The sequence below is a fragment of the Triplophysa dalaica genome, chromosome 2, assembly GCF_015846415.1.
Source record: "Triplophysa dalaica isolate WHDGS20190420 chromosome 2, ASM1584641v1, whole genome shotgun sequence".
Lineage (NCBI taxonomy): Eukaryota > Metazoa > Chordata > Actinopteri > Cypriniformes > Nemacheilidae > Triplophysa > Triplophysa dalaica.
This window is the reverse complement of record NC_079543.1, coordinates 18421681-18436840: the sequence shown is the minus strand read 5'-3', so window position 1 is coordinate 18436840 and position 15160 is coordinate 18421681. Positions and strand designations below refer to the sequence as shown.

The 15160-nt window shown below is 38.9% G+C and overlaps 1 protein-coding gene across 3 annotated transcripts in view; it reads left to right on the top strand.

Moving 5' to 3' along the window:
• The first annotated feature begins 72 nt into the window (after positions 1-72).
• The window catches only part of fhip1aa (FHF complex subunit HOOK interacting protein 1Aa), a 22491-nt gene continuing 7403 nt past the window's right edge, over positions 73-15160 (top strand). Inside the window, exons 1-5 of one of the 3 annotated variants that reach the window (XM_056771582.1) lie at positions 1979-2079; positions 2191-2223; positions 8766-8940; positions 10278-10484; positions 11975-12667. In XM_056771582.1, the coding sequence (XP_056627560.1) occupies positions 10380-10484; positions 11975-12667 (798 nt within the window). In that variant the 5' untranslated portion in view covers positions 1979-2079; positions 2191-2223; positions 8766-8940; positions 10278-10379. Of the gene's footprint in view, positions 293-1978; positions 2080-2190; positions 2224-8765; positions 8941-10277; positions 10485-11974; positions 12668-15160 lie in introns of those variants that run through there. The other 2 variants (XM_056771573.1, XM_056771567.1) reach the window with 2 other exon arrangements.

The following is a 15160-nucleotide window of genomic DNA, read 5'->3' as shown; positions in this document are numbered from 1 at the left end:
GCACAACGGTTTAGGGGCGGGGCTTGTATTCCAGCTCACCTTTCTAATCCAAACTCAGGTGACCGAGCGAGAGAGAACGAAGGCTGTGTCGTCCGAAGTCTCTGGATCTTTAAAGTGAAATATAACAAACTCAACATGACACACTCAACGGAAACGTCGCGGTAAAGCATTGTTATGAGACCGATCATGAGATGGTGTTATAATCCAGCGCGTGTGGAATATGACACATGGGAAAACAGCAACGGAGTCAAAGTTCGGACAGGAGTCAAAACGATTGGACTGTAAAGACTAGGTAGGCTATGTGGTGTTATTTACATGTTGTTGACATTTTATATGTGTCTTTCTGGTTGTTATTTTACGCGTTATCACGTTATTGCTCGAGTTGTGTAGTGGAATAGCCCTGACGTGAAGTGCAGGTTGGTTGGTTGGTGTAGTCTGCAATAAATGCTTGAATTTATAAGAGTACCTTGATAAGAAATTCTAAGTAATTTGAACAACTAAATATTTCCTACTGTTATAATAGTATAACCTCATAGTTATGTATAAACATACTCCATATAAACATTTTGTTGCAGTATAGTCAGTGTAACGTTACTGAAACGATGGTTTATTACAATTCATTTTAGGAGTTATGTAACGGAATATGCGAAACATAAGATTTGTTTGAGTTCGCTTATGCAAAGCTTTTTTTTACGAAAAGACCAAAGCAAAAACTCAATTGTTTAGATTTGTATTATGTGTGGTGTTAACATTTAGGGATCACTCGGACATCATGTTTTTGTCAGTACAGTGTGTTGGGTTTGTTAGTTTGAGTTTTATGTGACAGCTATCGTGACGTGGTGAATGATCTGGTCCATGACAGAAGTGAGGAGAGCTCAGGGAGCTGTTGATAGTACACATGGGGAGGAGGCGTTCTGTATGTCTAATGATGTTTACCCTTCATCACAGGTGAAAGAACACACACAGTGGAGGTTTTGCTGCCTCTACGTCTTTGATCTATTCTTGTGACTTCATGAATGGCTCTGTTTTTGCCATGCTGTCACAATGAGATCCTTTTTCACGGCTCTTAACAAAAGCAAAAAGTTGTACTCCGTAAACTTCACTATTGTCTTAAAAGTGTCTTGATTCAGAAATGCCTCATTCTAAAGTTGCCCGTGACACATTCATGCAACTTCTATCAAAATTTAGTGAAATGTCGGGTTTTCAAAAGTTGGAACACTTCTGTTTGATACATAACTGTATTTGTGTTCCAGTCTTATTAGAATCGAGTGCATATGCACAGTCTTCGATTATGCATAATAAGATGATAACAAGTAGTTCCTGTTTGTAAACACGTAAAACGGTTTTCTTTTATCGGGGAAATCTCATTAACGGCTTAAGCAGAACCCGCTTGGCAGAGGTAGTTTTGATTCATTACTCAGATTTTGCGCTGCGTGTAAAAACGCCTTTACCGGTTATCTCTCAGTTTTGCGGCAAGATCTGCGCATGTCTGACAGCGCAACAGTAAAAGTCCCGAACGGAAGTAATAGTAAAATAACGTATAAAAGTCCGCTCTCGAAATACGCCGTTGATGTAGAAACGTTAAAATGAAGAACAATTGTTGCATATGCATGTACTGCGGACATGAGAAGAGATTTAAAGATACAGCTTCTGACCGTTTTCCCACTGCATTTTTAATTACTAAACAGACTATCGACGGTGACGTCACTGCACGCGTAAATCCCGGCACGTTTCCATGTTCATGCGGATTTATGTGTTGCCGGTTTATCATGTACGTTAAACAAGTGAAAACAGGTTTCTTTTTAAGCAAATTTTTGATAGATATTCTTTTTTTGTGCATGTAAACGCACTCAGTGTGTATGACAGTACTCACTCAAAAGAGGAGGTTTGAATTGATAATGTTTAAAGGTTTAGAAATAACTGAAAACATGTTACTTTCTTCACTTTTGGTACTTTGGAATACAATCTAAGAGAAAATGAATGTTTTCCGGCCTTGGCATGCCACAGTCTGGTTCAGCCTTGTCTTGTGCTGGGGATTAAAGCTCACACACATACACACTAACGGAGAGACGCTCAAAGGTTTGTTTCACTGTATAAGCGAGGACATCTCATAGACTTCCATTGTTTTCATACCATGCAAATCTCAGCAGTATTGGAGTATGATCTATTCATGAAGCTCTGTTTACACAGATTGAATCATCAGAGACTACAGACTTCAAAAAGGTCTCTCTCTCTCTCTCTCTCTCTCTCTCTCTCTCTCTCTCTCTCTCTCTCTCTCTCTCTCTCTCTCTCTCTCTCTCTCTCTCTCTCTCTCTCTCTCTCTCTCTCTCTCTCTCTCTCTCTCTCTCTCTCTCTCTCTCTCTCTCTCTCTCTCTCTCTCTCTCTCTCTCTCTCTCTCTCTCTCTCTCTCTCTCTCTCTCTCTCTCTCTCTCTCTTTCTCTTCCTCGGTCTGCTTTTCTTTCTCTTCCTCGGTCTGCTTTTCTTTCTTTGCCTGTCTCTCTCACTCTCTCTCTCCCTCAATCTCTCTCTCTCTCTCTCTCTCTCTCTCTCTTTCTCTTCCTCGGTCTGCTTTCCTTTCTTTGCCTCTCTCTCTCTCTCTCTCTCTCTCTCTCTCTCTCGCTCTTCCTCAGTCTGCTTTCCTTTCTTTGCCTATCTCTCTCTCTTATCTCAGCGTTCAATCTGGCTTGTGTAATTTGCAGCAAGCATTCATCTTTCTTGCGATATGATAAGGGATCTCTGTGCAGTGCAAAATGTTTTTCTGTCTCACCCCCCCCCTTTACTCACATGGATAATGAACATTAAACATACAACCCATTCATAATAAGATTGTAACATTTCTTTTAGATGTGGATGTTTTTTTCATAACATTTTTCAGTGACAAGTTAATTTTTTTTTGCGGTATCCAAAAGGACTATAATGGTTTTATTTGGGTGGATTTAAAATAATGACAGTACACTATATAGGTTGACCATTGGTACAATATGGACAATTCTTATGGCAGTGTAAGTCGAACGGGTGCACAGTTGTGCTTACACACTTACTCATCTCTTCATAATCTGCATTGTACTACTGCCAGATAATGCTATTTCACATTACATATAAGTAACACATTTTGCACAGGTGAAAATAATAGAATTTAAACAAAATATGCAGTGTTCCTGAAAAAATCCTTCAGTTTTTTGGGTTTCTCACATTCATGTTCACATTCATGTTCTGCATGCTTGAGTTCTTAACCACATTGGCTCAGAGATGTTAAGATCCCGATTTGGTACACAGGTAGGGTGACCACCTGCTAATAAGCCCAAGGGGGGACAAGGGGTGTGTTTCTGAGGGACAATGTGGGACACTGCCTGGCGCGGCGGTGCCCCCACCCCCCGGCCAGACTCACTGATAGTGGTTTACCCATTTCTAGCACATACCACCTAATATGGTATATTAATAATGCCCTATTCCCCTAAACATGTGTAATAGCTGATGTATGCTCATGAATAGGCCAGGCAATGTATATTTTTTTAAATAAAGATTCACAATATTTTGAACATTCAATGAATTGACAAATGCACTTCCACTTACGATTTACTTTAGCTATTTCATTTTCCCAGTCTTTCTTGAACCCACACCTTCTCTTTTTAATTAATGGCTCAGACCAGTGGCGTTGCTAGGCCCTTTTTAGGGGAGCTAAAGTTCTAGCTCAGCCCCCCCCCTAAAATATTGTGTGTAATGTAATCTGTACAAGAATTCGAGATCACTTTATAGGCCCCTTTAAAACTCATATTATGAAAACGGCATTAGGCTGCGTAATTTAGAGCATTCTTCAGTTCACACAGTAGCACATTGGAGTTAGCATAATTAGCAGAGTAACTTTACATGGTGTGTTCATTAACGTGACATCTGCATTTTTGCCATTCTTTGTTATAAATGCATTCTAATATGATGTGGAAGCGATACAAGACCCATTCCCTTCAACTGTTTAAAAGTTTTATGTGCGTTCACCCCTCGTTAACTATTTGTTAACTTTACCTCAAGCCAAATGAAAGCACTAAACACCAATGACGGCATACCTCGACGATCAAGATGATATTGTAGCGCACAGAAAGTGTCATTAATGATGATGTGCTATAGTTAGAGAGAGTCGACGGTAGTTTTGACAGCTACAGAAAGAGGACGGGCAGATAAGAGTTACTGTAGTTCAGCCCGGTGCGGCAGTGTTATTCATTGTTCTGAGTTCTGAGGAAATAAAAGTGTACAGAAGCTCTATGTCGTTTTCAGACGCTTCAGTATTTTTATCATTCATTGAAAACATATTGTGGAGGTAATAGATGAACACACAGTCATGCAGAGAGAGTGACAGCGCTAGTGCTAAACAGAATGAATGGCAGAGAAACATATTGAGTTATTTTTACTAAGTAATGATTCAGCAGTTGATTGTGACATTTATTTCATGGACGGTGGCTGTTGTTGTCACTTTGAAATATAAATGTTGCAGATTGACCGATTAGGCTAATGTGATATTCATTTGAACAACAATAACTTGTATTTATGCTTTTCTGCATATTCTTTATTAATTATTTATTTTAGTTACGTATACAATATATGGTTATTAGAGTGTGGCTCTCTCTATATATATATCCTCATTGGAGGCTGAGCCCCCCTAATATTGAAAACCTAGAATCTGCCCTGGCTCAGACTCAGTCTCTTTCTCCATTTTGCAAAATTGGAGCGCGCATCTAAAAGTTCCTTTCCAGTGTGTGAATGTGCGCGCGCTGTCATGACAACATCGGAACAACCTAGTCAGCAGTTCAACTGAGGGGTGGGTGTGGCAACAGTAGCGTGCTGAACTGTCAAGTAATGTTCGTTTGGCTGCCTGGGGCTCGATGATATAGAGCGACAAACTTTTTTTTGAGCAAGCATTGATTATGCGTGACACGGTCCCAATTTGCGGGACGCATGAATTGGGCTTCAAACGCTGTGCGCGCACGCGCTACGCGGGACGGGTGGTCACCCTATACACAGGACAGCTGATGGACTCGCAAACAACTGTCATGAAAAGCTGCAAGCAATAATTTTGTATTTGTTACAAACTAATTTTGATCCTGCGGTTTGCATCAGTAGCATGATTGAGGTTTCACATCTTCACTGAAAGATTTACTGAAAGCTCTAGTTTTTAAACATAAGAGAAGAGGCGGGGGCTGTGTCTGAAATACACTCCTGTATTCTAATATAGTGCATTATTTGAGGGGACATTCATTTTAGTGGTGTCTGAAATTCATAGTGGAAATTATTAAGTGCACTCATTCAATCCCATGATGCATCGCAGTAACCAGTGTACAACCGATGCATACTCGTGGTTAGCCGTTGGCAAACCTTTGTGAGGTTCGAAGATGGCGCTCCTTTAATACTATATTAGTAAACTAATGTAGGGGATAGTGAATGGGTCTATTTCGGAGACAGCCCTGTTAGGTTTTTGTTTACTTTTTTGCTTTTTTTTTTTCATTGGATTTAATATAGACACCTGTGCTGTTTTGGGGCTCTATTCTTAGCTGTGTTGTATTGAATTTGTTAGTTTTGTTTGCTTGTTTTGTTTAGAGATACTTTATGTTTTGTATTGAAAATGCCTTAGGCCTGGAAATAGGTGCTGAAAAGTCATTGCATGGCATGGCTGGTAATGTGATCTCCAATCGGGGGCACGCATGGGGGCACCACATAGAATGAAGCTGATTTTTTATATCTTTTAAAAATGTCTATTTTTTGTTTATTATTATTCTTTTGTAAAAATACCTTACCTTTTGGCTACCATTATTTCTCACACAACGGTGTGAAAGGTTATTGTGTCCCACTCCCTTATCATAAAAGGCAAACATCACACTGCTGTTCCTTTGTTTGTTTTAATGGGGCCACCATAGTTTTTATTTTATCTCAGAAAACACACAGTTCTATAAATTCTGAAAGAATTCTCGTTGTTCATTGGGTTTTATCAGTATTTTACTGAGATTCATTCACATTGTAAATAGAAGTTGAACACCTAAACTACAGTTTGTAAATATTTTAGAGCGTTTGCACGACAGCATGCAAATATACCTAATTTGCATGGTTTCCATCATTATGTAGATGTTTGAGGTACTACTCGTGATGTTAATGTCTCCATAGTTACTGGACTGGTCCCGAGGTACCTCCATGTCTGTAAAGAACCCACCAATCTAGACAGGTGGTTTGTTGTTATTCATGTGGATCAGGTCTGGATGGGACACATACAGTACACACATGTGTACAGATGTTTGCATCTTACGTGCATTCAGTAAAACCTTTAGCATTAGCGTGATTATCATTAGTGTTAAAGGTTTAACATGAAATTGTGATAAGATTTGTAGTTATCTATTGCACCCTTTGGTCATATTTGCTACAATATATTGAAATGATTAGAAGAGTGTAACACAGTTCTATTGGAAAGGCTAGTGTAGAGTAGAAAATGTGTGTTTATTTTTATATGTGAATTGTTTGATTTATCAATCCTCAAAGGAAAGGAAAAGGGTCAGTATCGTGCTTTTTGCTCGAGGCTGTAAATAGAGCTTGTAGTTTTTTCTCCTCTGTGTTTGCACTGTAAATTTTTCAACAGCCTCTGTTACTTTAATAGCCCTCGCGTCACCCGGTCGTCATGGGCACCAGGGATCAGTAGATTCCTCTCATGTGTCTTCAGAGCATGAAAAACATGCCTGCTTTGATTTGTTTAGGGGTCCAGTTTATCTGTAAGAGGGCCAGGTGTTCCCATCATGTAAGGCATATGCTAAGACATCAAAAAGCACACATTTCTGACACAATTAAAAATTATTGCACATAAAAAGGCAGTTTTTTTATAATTCATCATATATTTTAAGAATAAAACTAGGAATTAAAAAATGACACAATTTAAACCTTTACATCACTTGATGCCTTAAGAAATCTAACCATGATATGACATATGACAGTGGGACAAATTGTGTGAAATGCATCGGCTTAGTGCTAATAGATGGCACACGGAGAACAATCTTGAACAGTTATGACATCTCTGTGATAGGGTGGGACAGGCTTGCTTGCTATGTTTCCGTTTCACTCAGCCTCTCCCTTCAGAATGAAACCCTTTGAGGACACTCCCTTTGGTTTGCAGGGCATGAAACCCAACCCATTCTCAAAGGAGAGTCATTCACAAAGGGACTCCAAACAAATATTCTGGCCCTGGCCAGTGTCACATTACTTTTTGAAGCTATGGCCTTTAATGTAAAGAAGTACATGGACATCTTGTGAATCGTTCAACTTAAAAATTTCTTTTTTCTGTCCCGGTCCTCTAATTTTTGGTGTGGCTACAAACACACAAAACCTGTTTTGTCAGTCACGGTGTAGTAGCAGGGAGGTTTAAAGGGTGATGTCACATTAGCATGTGTTAGACAACCACTGTGGCAGCTGAGCTACAGCTGCCAGAGGAGTAAATGTAACACATGTTCCACAAGATATAATGGTTTGTTGTTTTAAGTATATTTGAGGCATGACACAGCTCACAAATAAAAACTTTTACTGTTTTACTTGTAGGTATATATAATGTGGATGAATGGCTATTGGATTGGCACTAGTGTTGAATTAAAATGTATAACACTCTGTTTTCTGTCCTTACCATACATTTCTATTATATGTGGTGTGTGGAATTATTCATGAACTTGCATGTGGATGTAACTTTGAAGCATCCAATTAGCATAATTAACATAATGACTCTAATTGGATAACTGCTGTTAAAGTGAAGTAATCACAGATTACATCAGACCTTTACTAAAATAAGACATATCTGCTCACTCAGGAAAACTGTCTCCCTGCCGGTCCCAGTTGTGTCCCAGTATCTCATCTGAACTTCTTCAGAAAGTAGACCAAGATCAAGAATTTAGCCTAGTTTGGTCCCTAAAGGTTTTCTTTGTCCCATCAGTACAATTTTAAATGAGTGTACTGTATGTGTTTCGGGGTCACTTTTTTAGCCTAGTTCTTTTTTGTAATCATGATGCATTTGGAGCTGTATACTAAAACTTGAAGATCTGAATGCAGGTTCCTCTATTGCATTAAGTAAAGGAGCACTGAAGGTCCAATGTGTAATATTTTGGAGAATCTAATCTCCATGTTTGTACAGTAGCCCTAAAGTGACAAAGTGCTCAACTGAGCGTGTTTTGTAAGTATGTTAGCTCCTTTGGCAAAGAAGCGAAAAGTGATGACATCTTAGTCCTGTGTCAGCTGCCGTAGTGCTATTCGCAACCTCACCACTAGACGGCACTAAATTTCATACACTGACTGGACCTTCCAACTCATATAATTGAGAACATGTGTCTCAGACAGTTGACTGTACACAATCACATACAGAGTAAATGTCTCTATAGAAATCTAAATTGTTACTCAATCTGCGTATTATGCTGAGTAGAACAGTTGATGCACTTGTCTAATAGTCATGGAAAAACCCTGATACATTATTAGAGGATTGGTGGCACACAGCTGCGGTATGTAGGTAATCTTCTTAGTGCTCTTTGTTTTTGGCTAATACATACAAGGTCTTTTTAGAGAATGTGGTTTCAGAATAGCTGAAGGTTTGGAGTATACACGTTTTCCTCAACCACCCCTGCATTTCTGTATTGCCACCTCCTCTCCACTCCTACTCATCTCTCTTCCTGCAGTTCTATTTCATATGTCTCTCTCTCTGCTCAGATCAGATCAATCAAAGTCATTGCTTTCCTCTTCTCGCCCCCTTATCACTCACGCAGCTCAAACCAGCACAGCTAAGCTGTTCCCCCGTTCGCATCTCTACAGGGCTCCCGTTGACTGGATCTAATTCTGCTTGTCTCAGAAGAGCTCCTGAATCTCTAGAAGACGCTGATGTTCTCTTGCTCACAAAACACTGTGGTCCCAGCAGCAGCTTTCAGACCCGGTCTGTATGAGGTAGGTGGAAATTGAATGAGTGTTAATTTTCGCCCTTTGGGTATCTTCGGAACAGTATCATGTTGTCCATCAGTCAGTGCTTTCTGTGATGACTGGCTCTGACTTCAGGTGTGGGTGAGAGTTGGTGGGCTCTGATTGGCTGTTTAGTGTTGTGTGAAACGTAGCTTTAAAGGTTTCCTGTAGCTTTGTGCACCTGTTAAAGGAACACCCATTATGCAGATGCTGTACTACCCGGATGTTTATGGAATAAATGCATAGGTGAATTCATACTTAAATATCTCCTATTTAATAATAATAATATAAGGTCATAATAGTGAACGTGACTCCTGAGATAGGCCCAGGCTCCCCGTGACCCGAGGTAGTTCGGATAAGCGGTAGAAAATGGAATGGAATGGAATGTTTTATAATTCCATTTTCAATTTATGTTCAGAAGTTATACATTAATGCGTTTCATGGAAGGAGAATCATACTTTGTACTCGCACCCTACTATGGCCAAGCTTAACTCTAGTGAACTATATATTTAATATTAGTAGAGATGATTGTATGTCTTTATGCATTCTAAAAAACGTCGGCTCACTTACGATGATTCTGCATATTAAACAGGGGTAGAGAAAGTATTTTAACATAAAAATATGATACTCTTCATCTTTAATGTAATTTACTTTCACATGGATTGAGATGAATACCATTGTTAACACTTTTGCTCTTCTATTTGAACACTCAAACACATAGAAACCATATCATCCTCCCAGCATGCATATTTTGTTTCTTTGTGTCCATCCATAATCATTTGGCATTTGTTTAAAGCAAATAGCTGTTAACTAAATGCTTGGGGCTATGGGTGTGTTTATTGATTTTATTAAAAATAGCTCAGCATAGGAATTGCAAGCTTTGCAGTACCGCTATAGTAGTTTTTCAGGAACATTATATAAGTTAGATAAAGAGTGACACTGAAAATTGCACACAAGAACTCACATCCACATGTTGGTTATTTGCATCTCAATGTCAACGTTTAATGACATCATGTATGACCTTATTGCTGATCTTAAAGTGGACTTCATTGCGCAGATGAAACTCACTCAGACCCTTAGAAAACCTAAAGCTTTTCATTTTTCTGCAGAATGAACACAAAGATTCTGCCAAAATAGCCATTGAAGTGTTGATTCAGAAATAATAAAGTGAAACCTAACAGACTAAAAGAGCTCTGTGTTACTATCTATGTTTGGTTTGTGCTACAGAAAATCCAAGTTTAAAAACCACAGACGTTTAAAATGAAAACTATTTTGGTAGAATGGTAGAATTATCTGTGTGCTCTTCTGTGTTCACCTCTCTGCAGGTCTTCATTGTCTAATGGTGTCGTGCAGTTATCCACATTTGGCAGAATTTGGAATCAGCTCCCCTACTTAACATGGTTTAGTCCTGCTGAGAGGGCACAACAATGGCATTTATGGTTGCAAATGGGAATCAAGGTGGCCAGACCTTGGTTCTGAAGGATGTGGACCCTGAAACATGCATGATCGTCTTCAGAAATCACTGGGCACAGGTACTCCACACTTCTAATATCTTATATCCCCATTTATTACTATTATTATTTTTTATTTGACACTTTTTCACAAAGTGGAAGTAAAGGGGAGCCAATTGGTCTTAAGAAAATAGTTTATTCACTCCACTTAAGAGAATCAAACCAAATGTTATGTAAACTAGATTTTTCTCTATTTAATAAATAACGTTTAGAATAAAACATTTAGGTGAAAATCAACAGAAAACCAACTTCAGAAAATAGAAGGCATTGTTAAGCTATAGCTGACAAACAGTCTAAACTGGATTTCTGAAAGCCTTAATTATGATTGTAAATATGGGATTAATACTCAACCCTTTATCCTCTTCCTCATTACTTTGCATTTATGAATGATACACTTTGCTTGGAGCAAGATAGAATTTGACTCTGCATGCACTTCCACTTCCTGGAGCCTTCAGGTCATTTCTTTACTTTGTAAATCACCCAATAGTTGTAAAAAAAAAACCTGATGGTAAATTCTGTCGCAATAGTAAAAAAGTGAACCAGGACAGAGAGCTCATTGTTTGCTATGATCTGATTTATAGCAGCTCTATTTTGAGCTACTTGAGCTACTTTGCGTATAATAGATGTTTTCCTGATACACTTTAATATATTATATTGTGATTTACTAAAGCAGCGCTAAAATGTAAATACAAATATAAAAAAAGTTCTTATTAACAGCATATCACAATTTCAGCAGGTGGCTCGGACTTCTCAAAACCTTCCAAACAAAGTTATAATTTTACTTTTCCATGTAGGTATTTGGTAGACACTTTATCTAATGTGACTTAAATATGAGAAAAAAAAGACAAGGTGATCCATCTCAGATAAGGCAATAATACAAGAAAAGCTGATATACAAAGCATTAACAATTAAAGAAATCTAGAAAAGAAATGAAGAAAGACATTTTTTCACAAGGGCAGCAGCTTAAAGTGTCCAACAACAAATTTACGTACATACACGGTGTTAAACACTTTAATTTTCTAATAATAGGCAGTTATTATGACCTCACTTGTTGACTGATTCTCAAATGATTCGTTCGGCGATTCATCTGTCTAATCCCCTCCTTTCTGTCAGCCTACTCTGATCTGATTGGTTAGATGCTCTAGTCTGCTGTGATTGGTCTACCTCGTGTATTGTCGCAAATGGAACGAAGGCGGGGATTACACTGAGTGACGCAAATCTGACCAGAAACTGAAATTAGAACGACAGATGACTCGTTGGCCTGATTCAGAGTCGACTTCTCTTTTCCCAAGCCAAAAAATCTGTTATTCGTTCACTTTCGGCTTTACAACTGGACTGCTATCCATTTACACACAGCAACATAACACACACAATGAAATGTAATTTTAAGGAGATTGTAATAGTTAATCTTTAAGCTCTATTTCTGTTTCATGTCTCCTAAATTGATAATTCAGATCAAACTAAAACACTACAGCAGTTTGAAGGACTTTTGATATTTTCCTCTTTATCAGGTGGTGAAAATTCTAGAGAAGCACGACCCTGTACGCAGTAATGTTGGCATCCTGGGTGTAGGTCATGGTCTCGGTGGGGGCGGAGGACTGGGTGGTCTCCGTTTCGGCCAGATCCCTGGCGATGAGGCCAGCGCCGTGCAGAACTACGTAGAGCACATGCTGATTCTCCTCATGGAAGAGGAGTGTGGTCAGAGTGGAGCCATGGGTCCCATCCTGGAGTTTGTCGTGATGGAGAACGTGTTGGAGAGGCTTTTTATCTGGAGCTTGAGGAGAGAATTCACAGACGAAATGAAATTAGAACAGTTGAAGATGTACGAGATGCTGATCGGACAAGCCAGGCAGCCGTTACTTCATCATAAACCCATTCTTAAGCCCTTGATGATGCTTCTGTCGTCCTGCTCTGGTTCTCCGTCACGTCCGAGCTCTGCTGTCGTGGAAGCAGAATTGGTGTTGCTCCTGAACCAGCTGTGCTCTGTCCTCACTAAAGACCCGTCTGTCTTGGAGCTGTTTTTCCATACAAGCGAGGACCAGGGAGCTGCGAATTTCCTCATCTTCTCCCTGCTCATCCCATTCATACACAGGGAAGGGTCGGTTGGACAGCAGGCCAGAGATGCTCTTCTGCTTATCATGGCACTGTCTGCTGAGAACCACGTTGTGGCGAAACATATTGCAGAAAACACCTATTTCTGTCCGGTATTTATCTTTTTGAGTGTTTCGCTCATTTTTCCATTCCCTATTGTTATTTGCATTCTTATTCAAGAAAGCATTTGATTATACAAAAAACTCTGTAGTGCAGGATGACTCATCAATATTTGTGTCAGTTTCATTTCAAAGATCTGCTTCATCAGGTCCTGTTGCAGTGACTAGCAGTGCAGTATATCTCTTTAGTCATTAAAGAGTAGGTAACATATGATTTTTTGGGCCCTACTTTGGGTAATGGAGTGTCCAACAACTAGTTTATCTACATACAATGTGTAAAAACACTTTAATCCCGTAATTATATGCAGTTATTCGTACCCTACTTCTTGACTGACTCTCAAATGATTCGTTCCGCGATTCACCTGTCTAGGCCCCTCCTACCCGGTAACCTCGTGTCATGTGATTGGTCAGATGGTGTAGTCTGTTGTGATTGGTCAAACGCGTTCATCATTTGTCGCAAAGTGAACGCCTACCATCATTACAGGATTACGGTTTACATGTGTTTGGATCTCTTTATATATATGTGTAGATAGAGATGGCGGCGATTTTACCGTACCAGTTTGAGCCTGAGTCTGACGAGGAAGAAGACACTAATCCTCCACAAACTCCACCACGACTGGAGCAGGATGTTAGTCAGTGTCAAGTGACAACTCTTGTCATAAAAACTCTCAGTGTGACAACATGCATGTTGTGCTTTGCTTATCAATGAAGTAAATTATTATTTTTCTTAAAATACGTTAAGAATACTATTATTTCGTCTAATTGTGCGTTGTCATGGTACATAGAGCATTTCAAAAAGTCGACGTTATGAAAAATGATTGTAATTTCACCCAAATATATCTATATAGGAGCACGTGCTGCAAATGCGTCAAACTGCAAAGCGAGGATGAAAATATTTGCTGCCAGGAAGTGCAAAAGGTTGTTTACACATTATTATGAATCAATTTATGTTATGAAAAATATTTTCTATCGTTTGTTGCCATCACAACAAAATTATTTCATAAAACATTCTATTAAGTTCATAAACGTTTAAAGTATTTAGAGAATTAATTCATCCTTCTGCAGATCCATGTAAGAAAAAAAACATTTACAATTCTCTTGTAACAGTATTATACATGGACTAGTTGACACAGCATACAGTGAACCGTGTTCGTATCTTCAGATGTTATTACAATACAGATAGTACTCCACTTAGTTCTTGAAACAAATACTTTGAGAAATCGTGGATTGAACAATTAAATCAGCCGAGTAAATAGCAAGATAAACAAACTGTAACACACCAGAAATAACAGTACATACTAATGTTAGCGTTATATGCATTAGCTAAACACAGACATAAGGTACGAAAATATTTCTTGAAGTTCAGACAAATATCAAAAGTCACACTTACAGGTTGGGACTCGGTGGAGCTTAAAGGTCCAAATAGAGTTGGTATTGCCCCCTCTCTCAAGGATAGTCGTTTCACATATCCTGCACTGAACGCGCCAAGATTATCAAAGCAATCATCTGTGAAATGACGCGCACAGTACAACCCTGGGGTTATACTCCTTCGGTATTCTTTGAAAAATGAATCGTAACCATTTTTCCCTCAGACGTTCTTGCTTAGGTAGCTGAAATAAGATGGACTTAGTTTCACACCGTAGAACACAGACTCTAGACATGATACACACGCATCACGAACGTGCGACAGTGTTTGGGGGAGGAGACATAAGTTTTCCCGGCAGTCTCAGCAACACGTTTATGTATAGTGACGTAGATACGCATCCACTGCCCGTTTGTGTGATTCAGAGTCGACTCTCATTTTTACAAGCAAATAACTTCGTTATTTATTCACCTTCGGATTTACAACTTGGCAGACAGCTTACTTTCAAACACGGCAATATAACAGACTGCATGAAACGTCATTTTCATGATGTCATGTTACGTACGCTTTAAAGATAATTGCATAATTTTTGATTGTGTGCATGAGTAGCATACTTATTAAAATGACATCATCTTTAATAGTGTCTGACTGTAGACAATCGCTTCCACCCTCGTATTGCCCTCAAAATAAAAATACATAAAAGCAGTCAGTTGTTGTTTGTTAAAATCAGATAACAAAAATGATGCCAAAGTTGTGTCACATAGTGTATCCTTAGCCTTATGTTTGTGAAGGTCAATGTCTACTTAAAAACTATTTTGGCTTGATGTGAGGTGAAATTGAAAGTATCTTGCAGACATAGACATCATGCATTTGACAGTAGTCCATAACTGAAGTAACTCATATTACACTGTAGCTAAAGTAACCTATATATACAGGCATTGAAATTACATTTACATTTACATTTAGTCATTTGGCAGACGCTTTTATCCAAAGCGACTTACAGTGCACTTATTACAGGGACAATCCCCCTGGAGCAACATGGAGTAAAGTGTCTTGCTCAAGGACACACTAAATTAAAATGACACTATAACAAAAAAGTCTTGGAGCTGTTATTCTAGTTCATC